At 39.1% G+C, this 14634-nt stretch overlaps 1 protein-coding gene across 3 annotated transcripts in view; it reads left to right on the forward strand.

Moving 5' to 3' along the window:
* The first annotated feature begins 1243 nt into the window (after positions 1-1243).
* Positions 1244-14634, forward strand: part of col4a6 (collagen, type IV, alpha 6) — a 186396-nt gene continuing 173005 nt past the window's right edge. For all 3 annotated transcript variants that reach the window (XM_062066123.1, XM_062066124.1, XM_062066125.1), the window contains exons 1-3: positions 1244-1305; positions 1419-1507; positions 1576-1621. In XM_062066123.1, coding sequence (XP_061922107.1) covers positions 1497-1507; positions 1576-1621 — 57 coding nt within the window. In that variant the 5' untranslated portion in view covers positions 1244-1305; positions 1419-1496. The remainder of the gene's footprint in view (positions 1306-1418; positions 1508-1575; positions 1622-14634) is intronic.

A 14634-nucleotide genomic window follows, 5' to 3' on the forward strand; every position in this document is an offset into this window, starting at 1 on the left:
TTAAGTTGTCTTTATTTTTAAGCTATCATGCCTTGATTTTACCAGTCCGGCCCACTTGGGAGTAGATTTTTCTCCATGTGTCCCACGATCTAGAATGAGTTTGACACCACTGGTATAAACCATATAACAATATATGAATATAACGATATCAACAACAAAAAACATGCATATTTAAAAAAAAAAAAAAAATACTAGATTACAATAAAATGATCTAGAATTGAGGTGAATGGTGTAAAAAAAACAACAACAACATTGTGATTTATACATTTTCAAAATGTGCTTGTTGTATTTTTAAACAAAGATCTGAAGTTGTCTTAATTTTTAAGTTATCATGCAGTGATTTTTCCAGTCCGGCCTACTTGGGAGTAGATTTTTCTCCATGTGTCCCGCGATCTAAATTGAGTTTGACACCCCCGGTATAAACCATATAACAATATATGAATATAACGATATCAACAACAAAAAACATGCATGTTTTTTAATCTTTTTTAAATACTAGATTACAATAAAATTATCTAGAAGTGAGGTGAATGGTGTAAAAAAACAAAAACAACCCAGCTACATTATGATTTGTACATTTTCAGAATGTGCTTGTTCTATTTTTAGATTTTTTCTCCACGATCTAAAATGAGTTTGACACCACTGGTATAAACCATATAACAATGTATGAATATAAGGATATCAACAACAAAAAACATGCATGTTTTTTGTTTTTTTTTAAATACTAGATTACAATAAAATGATCTAGAAGTGAGGTGAATGGTGTAAAAACAACAACAACCCAGCAACATTATGATTTGTACATGTTCAGAATGTGCTTGTTCTATTTTTAAACAAAGATCTGAAGTTGTCTTTATTTTTAAGTTATCGTGCTGTTATTTTACCAGTTCGGCCCACTTGGGAGTAGATTTTTCTCCATGTGTCCCGCGATCTAAAATGAGTTTGACACCACTGGTATAAACTATATAACAATATATGAATATAAGGATATCAACAACAAAAAACATGCATGTTTTCTTTTTTATTTAAAAAGTTTATAGAGAACTCAGCACTATTGGTCTTATCCCACTAGAACTGATTTGATACTGATGCCATCATCTTTGCATACGTCTTAAAATGCATTTATTGCACAATATTGACTATTGTACAGCTCCAACTGAAGACTTCTGGGTCGAAACCTCTCCTGGGGAGAAGACCGTGACTGACAAGTGTAGCCCCGCCCCTCCGGCTGTGGGGCTGCGCTGCAGAGTTGAAACGCAGCAGCCGGGAGAGCTCAGAAGCAACTTCGCCGCCGTGCAACTTTTGGTGAGTTTGGATAGAACATCCAATCGAAACAATTCGGCAAAAAAAACCGCGTGGAAGTGGGTTTTGTGTGTTGTTTGACACGGGGACTACTTTCTCTCTGTGCGCGCCTGTAGATGACAGGTTCGTTGGCGCGGTGGATGAGTGGCTGGCAAGTGCTTCGCCTGTGAAGATTCGGGAGTCCGTTCCCCACGATGAAGCTCCTGTAAGTGGATTTAAAACACTCTGACGTGAAATGCTGAATGAAAGGGAAACTAAGCGCATCTGTTGCAGGGTTTGTGTGGTGGCAGTCGCCTTGGCGGTGAGATCTACCCACGCAGTAAGTGTCATTTTGTTATGAGTTTATTTGCGTGTGTGCGGGGCTGCTTAGACACCGATTAGAATCGATATGCCTCGAAAGCACCAATAATGTTGATTTAGAGTGACTTTTTGAGTACGTTTAAGCGAAATATTTGACTTGTAAAACTTTCATTTTTAATTTCATATCAAATGAAATTATTGCACAATGAAAAATGATCCTAACAGTGTAGGGTGTCTATTTTAAAAATCCAGTGGTTGTAAAAACTAGTCCACGTTTGAGTGGGGCGCTCAGACTTATTTGCATGCCAAGCCACGCCCCTTATTAATATTCAGACGCAAGGCCCTTTCCTTTAACCACGCCCCCCTCGATGGTCCCAATGCTTTCAAACTCATCCTTTTAGACCTTTTTTTCCTACAATTTAATGTGTGATGTTGCAATGTTGGGGCGGTATAGCTCGGGTGGTAGAGCGGCCGTGCCAGCAACTTGAGGGTTCCAGGTTCGATCCCCGCTTCCGCCATCCTAGTCACTGCCGTTGTGTCCTTGGGCAAGACGCTTTACCCACCTGCTCCCAGTGCCACCCACACTGGTTTAAATGTAACTTAGATATTGAGTTTCACTATGTAAAGCGCTATGAGTCACTAGAGAAAAGCGCTATATAAATACACTTCACTTCACTTCACTAACACAAATATGACAATATACATTTAAAAATACCGTTACTAAATGGTACCAAACAGATGCCGCAGATGTTTATAGATCCTGCTGCGTTGACTTGGAATGGACTGTGTTGTGTGTGTTGGGAGGAGGGAGAGTGACTGACTGACAGTTGAGTCCATTCGGGGATCTACAGGGGCTTCGTAACCATGGAAACTGTTGTTTGGATGACATTGGCACACCTGTGTGAAGTCGAACACACAAAATCTTGTCCAAATCTCCCCAAACTTGTCCCAATCGTTTGTGCTGCAAAATGTTTTGTTTGCGCCGTGAGGGTTTTTAGGTTATTCTAAAATACATTTTCTGACGAGTGATGTCATCCTGACCCTGTCCAAGTCTCCCCAAACTTGTCCATTTCGTTTGGTGCTACATTGGTGCTGGTTTGTTCCAAATTTAAAAAATAAAAAATTTGTTAACATTTCAACATTCATAACCAGTCCCCCACGTTAAATAAATTTACGTTGTCAAAACATCCCCTAGCCAGTCCCAATTGTTTATGCTACGTTTGTGCCGCAAACATTGTTGGTCTAACTCTTAACAGGAAAAGGTGAAATAACTGAAAACATGTTTTATATTCTAGTTTCTTCAAAATAGCCACCCTTTGCCCTGATTACTGCTTTGCACACTCTTGGCATTCTCTCGATGAGCTTCAAGCACACCTGTGTAGTGAAAACCCTTTCTTAAAGCTCATCTAGAGAATGCCAAGAGTGTGCGAAAAAGTAATCAGAGCAAAAGGTGGCTAATTTGAAGGAACTAGAATATAAAACATGTTTTCAGTTATTTCCCCTTTTTTTTGTTAAGTACATATAACTCCACATGTGTTCATTCATAGTTTTGATGCCTTCAGTGACAATCTACAATGTAAATAGTCATGAAAATAAAGAAATATTTCCAGTTGATTTCCTCATTTATTATTACATCCAACATTTAGTTTATTTTACCGTCTATTTGTGTTTGACCTTCTCCTCAGCTGTTGCCGAATATCATTATTTGAGTTTTACTGACATTTAAAGATAGTGTTTCTGTCAAACCATCTCCTTAATTTGTTCATTTATTCTGTATTATTTGTATTACCTTCAGTGTGTTCTCTCCTGAACAAAGCGCTGTAATCGGTGGCTCTCCAGTGTTGATGGCGAAACTTCACTTCCCATATTTGTCTTCTTCGCGGGTTGTTGGGAAAGCGATGTAAAAGCTTTCTACAATTATTGCGGGTGATGCGGCACAACAGGGCATTTTTAAACGTCAATAAACTAGCATCAGCTCAAAGTTAATAGCAGTCGTGGCGCTCTATAGTCACGTGAGTGCCTTTTGACCAATCATTGAGGAGATCGAGTTGGTTACAGTCTCTTTATACACGACTCTGGCACAAACGATAGAGACAAGTTTGAGGAGATTTGGACCAACTTCACACAGGTCATTAGCACCACTTAAAAATGTCTACTCACAGTTGTGACTTACTTTTTCATCTCTGAAAACGGGTTCATGTTGAGCACAAAGTGGAAGAGCCCCAACTACACGCGCCAATACACAATCATGTAGAACGTTCTTCTAGAACAGTGTTTTCCAACCTTTTTGGAGCCAAGGCACATTTTTTTCATTGGAAAAAATGCGGAGGCACAACACCAGCAGAAATCATTAAAAAATGAAACTCGGCAGTCGATATTGACAATAAAAAGTTGTTGTCGCAATTGTTGGATATGACTTTAAAGCATAACCAAGCACGCATCAATATAGCTCTTGTCTCAAAGTAGGTGTACTGTCACCACCTGTCACATCACGCCCTGGCTTATTTGGAGTTTTTTGGTGTTTTCCTGTGTGTAGTGTTTTACTTCTTGTCTTGCACTCCTATTTTGGTGGCTTTTTCTCTTTATTTGGTATTTTCCTGTATCAGTTTCATGTCTTCCTTGACCGCTATTTTTCACACTTGCTTTGTTTTAGCAATCAAGAATATTTCAGTTGTTTTTATCCTTCTTTGTGGGGACATTGTCGATTGTCATGTAATTACAGGCTCCACAGTAAGTCTTTGCTGTTGTCCAGCATTCTGTTTTTGTTTACTTTGTAGCCAGTTCGGTTTTAGTTTCGTTCTGCATAGCCTTCCCTAAGCTTCAATGCCTTTTCTTAGGGACACTCACCTTTTGTTTATTTTTGGTTGAAGCATTAGACACCTTTTTACCTGCACGCTGCCTCCCGCTGTTTCCGACATCTACAAAGCAATTAGCTACCTGCTGCCACCTACTGATATGGGAGAGTATAACATGGTAAGTCTGCCGATCTCCAGACAGCACAGACACTCAACAACAACACGTTATTAGCGGATTATAATTACTGGTTTGCAAAAAATATTTTTAACCCAAATAAGTGAAATTAGATAATCTCCCACGGCACACCAGACTGTATCTCACGGCACATTTGAAAAACACTGTTCTAGAAGACAGGTCAGGAGGGATGGATGTAGGTAGGAGGCCTGTGACGGGAAATACTAGGTGGGATGCAAGATGGTGGCTATCTATTAACCTGCATGATGTCAACATGGAAAAATGTAGAGTTTGCAGTTATAAGAGCCTCCAAAATGTTGTGGACTATTGTTGGACCTGAGACACGGTCATGTTAGCTGTAATGTCCACTCAGTTTATACCCCGTAATAAAGATATGCTCTTATTAGGGCTGTGCGATTTAGCCTTTTATTAATATCTCAATATTTTTAGGCCATGTCACGATACACGATATATATCTCAATATTTTGCCTTAGTCTTGAATGAACACTTGATGCATATAATCACAGCAGTATGATGATTCTATGTGTCTACATTCAAACATTCTTGTTCATACTGCATTAATATCTGCTCATTTTAAACTCTCATGCAGAGAGGGAAACCACAACTAAGTCAATTTACCAAAGGTGTATTTATTAAACAGAAGTGGCACAAACATTCATGTCATTTCCAAAACAGAAAGTGCAAGATTGTCAGAGACCTTTTAAAACAAGCTGTTAGTGCACTTTTGTGCATGATGTCACTAAGATGACGTATCAAAACACTAAATTAAAGTGCACTTTTTGTACAGAACACCACTGCAATAGTTTAAAACAAATAAAGTGCACTTTTGTGCATGATGTCACACAAGATATTTCAATAAGTGTCAAATAAAAATGAGCTGCGTAATAGGAAATCAAATAGTGTATGTCCTTCGCTATGTGGTAGGTTCCTGCGGACGTTGTCTCCTTCTGTTGTTGACTATTTTTTTCATACGGTGTTGATGTGGAAATGGTTGCTTCGGCATTTTGTTGGTGTGGCACCGGGCGGAGATGTTGACATGCAGAGTTTCAAGCACTCTTCATTCTCTAGCGGGTGACTTTTTAAATGATGCTACAAATTAGCAGTAGGTGCTACTTTTTGTAGCAACGCTTTTGCCGCATTCTTGACATATTACTGTTGTCTGTTCAACATCTTCCCGCTTGAAGCCAAACCACCCCCAGACAATGGGGGTGATTAATTCCTGTTTTTCTTGGGAATTAATTCTTCCTTCATTTGTTACCAGATTCACACCTTCTTTCTCTCGTATTACCACTCGCACCGCACCGCTAGCATCACATCTTACGTTACCCACGCTGCTACCTCTCTGCTCAGCGAGGGCGTATGACGCGACAGTATGTGACGTATGTAAGAAGGTGCGCTTGTTTTAACTCTCTGTGAGAAGGAGAGACAAGAAAGAGTGAGAAACGCCTGTAGTGTAATGCCCGCAGCTAAAAGCAACTGTGTGAGAACGTATACTCGAATATCACGATATAGTAATTTTCTATATCGCACAGAGACAAACCCGCGATATATCGAGTATATTCGATGCATCGCCCAGCCCTAGCTCTTATTATTATCATTATTTGACACATGGTCAATGACTTAGGCTATTAGTTGCTAAGTCTCCACAAAGTAGTGTTGTACCGATACCAATATACATATAATACATTTTAGTACCGGTACCAAAATGTATTTCGATACTTTTTGGTACTTTTCGATTCTTTTCTAAGTAAAGGGAACCACAAAAAATGGCATTATTGGCTTTATTTTAACAAAATATCTTACGGTACATTAAACATATGTTTCTTATTGCAAGTTTGTCCTTAAATAAAATAGTGAACGTACAAGACAACTTGTCTTTTAGTAGTAAGTAAGTAAACAAAGGCTCCTAATTTAGCTGCTGACGTACACAGTAACATATTGTGTCATTTTCCATTTTATTATTTTGTCAAAATTATTAAGGACAAGTGGTAGAAAATGAATTATTATTCTACTTGTTCGTTTACTGTTAATATCCGCTTACTTTCTCTTTTAACACTTCTGTTAAAATGTAATAATAACTTATTCGTCTGTTGTTTGGATGCTTTACATTAGTTTTGGATGATACCACAAATTTGGGTATCAATCCGATACCAAGTCGTTACAGGATCATACATTGGTCATATTCAAAGTCCTCATGTGTCCGGGGACATATTTCTTGAGTTTATAAACATAACATACATTTTTTTTAAACAACGGGGGGACCGGTACTTTTTAGAGTCGGTATAGTACCGAATTTGATTCATTAGTATCATGGTACTATACTGATACCGGTATACCGTACAACTCTTAGCTTGATGGCAACCAATCTTGTTCAAATTTGACTCACAGGTGCTTGTCACTTCCCTAAAGGTGTGTAGCAAATTTAAACGCACTAGAGCTGTGTGAGAAATTCCAAGTCAATTCAACTTTTGGGGTCTAACAACAGCATCACAATGTAGACAATGGCTCAGGTGGTAACACAGTCAGGGTGCATGTTTACAGCATTGTCACCCAAGTCGACGAGTCCTCTTCCCCTCAGTTCTTTCAGAGCTTGGCAGGACTTGTCTAGCTGTCCCTGCAGGTGTTGCAGACAGTAACATTTCAGAGTGATGACGCCTGAAATGCGCAACTTTCCCCAACCCCGCACCCTCTTGCACCTTTTATGTGGATTACACTTCTTCCCTTTGGCTCCCATCATCGTCACTATGTCCCCCTGAGTGGTTTCCAAAAGACAAGCCATATATTACAAGATGATTTGTGGCCTAATGTGCACAGCAGTTAGTTACTCTTTGATTACTCCTTCCTTTTACTCCCAGGAATCCTTCAGGATGATGTGCTGCTAGTATTCTTTGCCAAATGGTGTTGTAGTTTGTCACATAAAACAGGACTAATGGATACTGCATGCCCATACAGAAATAATCTTGGAATTGTTGTGAAGCCAAACGGGAAAGGTTTTTTTATCTTCATTGTTTACCTTAAATTGACAATGCCCGCCTTGTTTGGAAGCTGTCTGTACCGTACCACTGCAAGGAGGGTGCCAGTTATTTTGGTACCCCTTTGGATTTACTGCTTTAGTACAAACACGGCTTTAGTGGATTGGGAGACCTAAAAAACTACACATGGAGATTTTAATGTAGTGATCGTAAAGACACTGCAATATTTGTGGTTAATGCATAAAATCCTTGGTTTGTGTTTTTTGATTGATTGAAACTTTTATTAGTAGATTGCACAGTGAAGTACATATTCCGTACAATTGACCACTAAATGGTAACACCCGAATAAGTTTTTCAACTTGTTTTCAACTTGTGTGTGTGGGTGGTTGGTGGTGTGTGGGCTTAACTGGATTTACATTACTCTTGGAAAAACCCGTCTGCTTATATTTTTCACCTATTCTAATTAAGTGCCAGAGGTGGCACAATAGTGTATTTAAAGTTTGTTAGCTTTGATACTAGAGTGTAGAATATTTAAATACCGTATTTTTCAGACTATAAGGCGCACTTAAAATCCTTTAATTTCCTCAAAAATCGACAGTGCGCCTTACAACCCGGTACGCCTAATGTACGAAATAATTCTGGTTGTGCTTACAGACTTCGAAACAAATTTTATTTGGTACATGGTGTAATGCTAAGTGTGACCAGTAGATGGTAGTCACTCATAAGAGATACGTGTATACTGCAATATGACGCCAGTAAACAACACCAAAACTTTACATGTTCCATTGAAAATAAAGAACATTACACACGGCACTCAAAAAGTAGTCAGAGATACAAGTATTACTATGGTGTGTGGATAAGGACCGCAAAATGGCACCCATTAGCAGACATATTATCTGGCGTTTTGTTTCACAATATTATGCAAAACCAAATTTTCTTACCTTCTAGTACCTGTTGATGTGTGTTTGAGTCCTGAAAATTTGCGCACGTCCGCCACTGTAGTCGGTGCCGATTAGGTAGTCGATAAACTTCTTCTTTTTCTCTATCTTCTTGTTATGGGGCATTCATCCTCTGCTGTTGCCATTTCTAATATAAAGTAGCATAAAGTTCTAACTTATATCTCGCTATGGAAGAGCTAAAAACATACCGGTGTAGTGGGTTTGTATAATTCACTCACGGAACTTTAGCTATTAGAGAGTTCCGGTCAGACGGTTTTTCACGGGACACATTTCTGGTGTTGTTGTTGCACTAGTGAGCCACAGATGAGGAGATGCTGCTCTGTTATTGATGTAAGTAAAGTCTGAATGTCATTAAAACAGTTAGCTCCATCTTTTGACACTTCTTCCATCCCCGTCCTTGCACGCTACACCGCTACAACAAAGATGACGGGGAAAAGACGCTGTCAAAGGTGAGCCACGTAAATAACATCGCCCACAAAACGGCGCATCCTGAAGCGACTGTCAGAAAACGACCGAAAGATGATCTGTAAAACATAATATATGCAACATTTTGACCAAAGAACCACCATTACATGTTATGTAGACCACAGGGAAGTGTTTTCAATTTAAGAAAAAAATCATAATATGACCCCTTTAATGCGCCTTATATATGAAAAAAGATTGAAAATAGACCATTCATCGGCACTGCGCCTTATAATCCGGTGCGCCTTATATATGAAAAAAGATTGAAAATAGACCATTCATCGGCACTGCGCCTTATAATCCGGTGCGCCTTATATATGAAAAAAGATTGAAAATAGACCATTCATCGGCAGTGCGCCTTATAATCCGGTGCGCCTTATATATGAAAAAAAGATTGAAAATAGACCATTCATCGGCAGTGCGCCTTATAATCCGGTGCGCCTTATATATGAAAAAAAGATTGAAAATAGACCATTCATCGGCACTGCGCCTTATAATCCGGTGCGCCCTATGGTCCAGAAAATACGATATGTGTTTGGTATTTTAGTAAGCCCTTTTGTGGCCATTTTCTGTGTCTGTAGCTTTAATGCAAGGGGAAAATTACTTAAAATATAATTTTAGTTACTTTCCCAAAAAAGTATTATAATTAGTAACGGGCGACCCTGAAAGGGACAAGCGGTAGAAAAAATTGGATGGATGGAATTATTCTTCATAAGTGTAATACAATTATTACGGTACTTTTTAGATCAAAACTTGCTCACAAAAGATGCAGACAAACACTTCATGCACACTTCACATGTATGCTCTTGCCTTTTACATCAATCATGTTGAAGTCAAGCTTGTACTTCCATCACGAAAAAGCCAGTTTAAACCCGACAGCATCGTTGATTGTGGTTCCCTCGTTGGGCAGGTGGTGTGCCGTCAGGGCCAGCAAGGCCTTCTCTGTTGGCCTAACATAAGCAGAAATCATGATCGTAATTAAAGATAAAAGTAAATTTTAATTGACTTTCCCTAAATATCTAAAAGTATTCATATTCTCTTCATGTCATATTATGCTTGTTCCAGTGCTGTTGTTTTTAGGTTAGAGTTTGTATCCAATCAGAATTCAGCTAGCTTATGTTGCCATGCTGTACGAAATCTGCCCGGGACCTTCAGAATCAACAATGCGGGCGTCTGTGCACTGTAAGTGAACGGGCATATACAGTTGATAGATAATCGCGATAGCCAATCAGATCACGAGTTGTCGTCAGTAGGGCCTTCTCGCTGGCCTTACGCTGTGATTGGATACTCACTTGGGAGTCCCAAGTGAGTATCCAATCACAAGTTACGAAAACAGGAAGTGGCACCGGAGCCATACGAGCTATAGAAAGCCACAGAAAACTCACCCGTTCTCATAAAAAAGGAGAGCAAAATGTTGATTAGGTGGCAGATATATATTTGCAAAGCCATTTTCAAGAAAGATACTTAAGACAAACTACATCTTGTGTTTGGATCTGCGTGGGTTCTCTCCGGGTACTCCGGCTTCCTACCAACTCCAAAGACATGCAACTGGGTAAAGGCTGATTGGCAACACCAAATTTGGCCCCTAATTTGATTTACGGTAAATTCCTGGCAAAGACAACTGCCAGTATTTTACAGTGAATTCTTTAGTTTTTTTTTCAACAGGTTAACAACAAATAATTTTTGTTTCATAGTAATTTACCGTAAGCTAAACAGTTATCTACTGTATCTATAACTATCAACCTCCTCAGCGGCCTTGTGGTTGGAGTGTCCGCCCTGAGACTGGAAGGTCGTGAGTTCAAACCCCGGCCGAGTCATACCAGAGACTATAAAAATGGGACCTATTACCTCCCTGCTTGGCACTCAGCATCAAGGGTTGGAATCGGGGCTAAATCACCAAATGATTCCCAAGCGCGGCCACCGCTGCTGCTCACTGCTCCCCTCCCCTCCCAAGGGGTGAACATGGGGATGGGTCAAATGCAGAAGATAGCTTCACCACACCTAATGTGTGTGTGACTATTGTTGGGACTTTAACTTTTAACTTTAACTGTAAATTTAACGGATTCAACAACCACAGCGGCCAGTATTTTACCGTAGATTGCACAGGGTGCTCAGCATTGATGACGGTGTTTGTGTCGGGATGCCCTCCAAAATATCTCCATGTTGGTTTTTTTGCATACGTCCATCTTTCGATCTCACAAAGCGCAACAGTTGTTTTTGGTGTGGCCGAGATGGATGATTGGCAATGCAAACCATCCATATCCCTGATGGTGCTCTTGTGCAATTTGGAACTTGAATCCAGGCAATCGTATGCCAAAGAAAACGGGCCGTCCATACCCCTCGGTGCAAACACTTTCACTTTGGTCACGGTGAGATACAAGGGGGTAGGAGGTGACGCCAGCACAAAGGCAGCGGGGGCTCGTGGCCGTGGCGACCGCTTAACATTCCATCGCCTGCTCTCCGGATTTGTGTATGGCACAGTTTTTTTGTCGCCGACGTTGAGATGACACGGGTGGGTGTAAGGTCTTAGGAGGCAGGGAGGGTGGGGGGGCGCCGGCTCTATAGTCCTAAAAGCAGCAACGCTATCTGCAGGCCCTTCGGGTGTTTGTGAAGCACTTCTGAACTGAGGTGGGGCAATGTTTGGCAGGCTGGGGGTGCTGTCTTAGCTTGTTGGACGTGCCCGCTCCCTCAGGGGTGTTTGCACTGAAGGATTACACCTCCAATCTCCTTCTCATGTGCCTTCCATTCCTTCCCTAAATGTATCATCATTGCTCTCCACTCTCGTTGCCCCCGTGCACCCTCGCCTTGCTAAATCAGCTCTTGCAAGCATTTCTTCTCCTTCAGTTTGTTTTGCAGGTCGAGATGTATGACAGCTCTCATCATAACTTTGCTGTCATTATTTTGGCATTAGACATCAACTATTTTTCTCCCCTCTTTGGAGCAATTACCATTTGCATGCCTGTGCAGAGGGAACACAACTTCTTTTGTTCCCCCCACCCCCAACTTGTGGGTGCATGCAAGCATTTGTTTGAGGTTGAATTGAAAGACTATTAATGTTGTGGAGTCATTCTATTTTCAACAAACACGCATCTTTGTGTCCTGTTAGTCTATTAGTCTGTGCTCACACTTGAGGTTGGATAATGAATAAGCACACTTTGGCGTGGTTCTCTTAGTGTTCACAATGGTATTTTTGCCATGGGCAGTACATGACATATGCATCAAGTAAGGGCTTGATTGGGCAGCTTTTGCTATATATTACGCGATAGAATGCAAATATATATAGTACAGGCCAAAAGTTTGGACCCACCTTCTCATTTCAATGCGTTTTCTTTATTTTTATGACTATTTACATTGTAGATCAGGGGTCCCCAAACTACGGCCCGCGGGCCGGATACGGCCCTCCAGCGTCCAAAATCCGGCCCGCGGGAAGTCCCAAGTTAAAAAAAAACAAAAAAACATATATATTTTTAATTTCTTTAATTTTTAATTTTTTTATTTATTTATTTATTTAAATTTGTCCTTACTAGTCCATTTTCTACCATCTCCTAGCCACTCAGGCAAATCATATTGTCTAAAAATGCATTTTACCATCGATAACGTGTCATGCAGCAAGTGCGCTCTTTAAGTCAATTAGTGCGCGAGGAATATATATGTATGCATATATATGTATGAATACATATATGTGTATATATATATATATATATATATATATATATATATATATATATATATATATATATATATATATATATATATATATATATATATATATACATATATATATGTATATATATATATATATATATATATATATATATATATATATATATATATATATATATATATATATATATACAGTATATATACACACACATGTAGACACATATACATATCTACACATATATACACATATACATATATATATATATATACATATATACACATATACATACATATATATACATGGACATATATACACACACATATATACACATTTACATAAACATATACATACACACACACATTTACATATAATATATATATATAGCGCGGCACCCAGCCAAATTGTTTTACCCCAATGCGGCCCCGGAGTCAAAAAGTTTGGGGACCCCTGTTGTAGATTGTCACTGAAGGCATCAAAACTATGAATGAACACATGTGGAGTTATGTACTTAACAAAAAAGGTGAAATAACTGAAAACATGTTTTATATTCTAGTTTCTTCAAAATAGCCACCCTTTGCACACTCTTGGCATTCTCTCAATGAGCTTCAAGCACACCTGTGAAGTGAAAACCATTTCAGGTGACTGCCTCTTGAAGCTCATCGAGAGAATGCCAAGAGTGGGCAAAGCGGTAATCAGAGCAAAGGGTGGCTATTTTGAAGAAACTAGAATATAAAACATGTTTTCAGTTATTTCACCTTTTTTTGTGAAGTACATAACTCCACATGTGTTCATTCATAGTTTTGATGCCTTCAGTGACAATCTACAAAAATAAAAATAAAAATAAATAAATAAGTAAAATATAATAATACATAAATAAATAAATACATAAATTAATAATATAATATATAATAATACATTAAAAAAAATAAAGAAAACACATTGAATGAGAAGGTGTGTCCAAACTTTTGGCCTATACTGTATACAACATGTAATATATAGTCTCCACCAGATTACGTTTTACCAGAAGCTTCTGACATAAACACTTCTCACAAAAAGTTTGGGATATTTGGCTTTGTAGTAAAAATTTCAGGCTGAAACTAAAATGCCCGGTTTGATTTCACCCTCCCTAAACTTGTCCAAATGTTTCATTACTTTTCACACAACGTATCATTCTTTAACAAGTCGCTGGACATCAAAATGCTTAAAAGAAAAAAAAATCACAGAAAGGCATACTTTATGTCTGACTCTGTTTCTCTTTTGCAACCAGCTGATGAGAGTCTGTGACACCCTAAGCCAGTACGCCCCCCTAGGAAGAAGAAAACCTTAAGCGCCACCCTAATCCCCTCACGACTATAAATAGTATCAGTTTTTTACAAAATGGTAGGAAGTACACCTCTGCATAATATTGCAACCTCATTAGTCTGTAACAGAAAATATTTAAAGTGCATCAGTTTGACCAATGTATGCTCCTGTAACTACTTGGTATTGGATTAATAGCAACATTTGTAGTATCAAACAACAGTAGAATAAGTCATTATTCCATTTTAACATACAGTAAGTGTAGATGGAACATGTTACAGACTCTGCCGAAGGTGAGCCACGTAAATAAGACCGTCCACAAAACAGCGCATCCGCAAGCGACTTTCAGAAAGCGGCTTGAAGATGATCTGTAAAGCATAATCTATGCAACATTTTGACCAAAGAACCACCATTACATGTTATGTAGACCACAAGGAAGTGTTTTTAACGTAGAAAAAATAAATAATAATATGACTCCTTTAATGCGCCCCATAACCTACCGCTTTATATCTGAAAAAAGGTCGAAAATAGACCATTCATCGTCTGTGCGCCCTATAGTCCGGAAAATACGGTAAACTGTCCAATCAGGTCCATACTTTGCATCTGTTCTTTACTACGCAGCTTTTGGTCCCATAACAAAAATACCATGTAAACCTGAAGCCAACCGCAACAAGTTGTGCACCAG

This window comes from Entelurus aequoreus, linkage group LG12 (genome assembly GCF_033978785.1).
Source record: "Entelurus aequoreus isolate RoL-2023_Sb linkage group LG12, RoL_Eaeq_v1.1, whole genome shotgun sequence".
Taxonomy (NCBI): Eukaryota; Metazoa; Chordata; class Actinopteri; order Syngnathiformes; family Syngnathidae; genus Entelurus; species Entelurus aequoreus.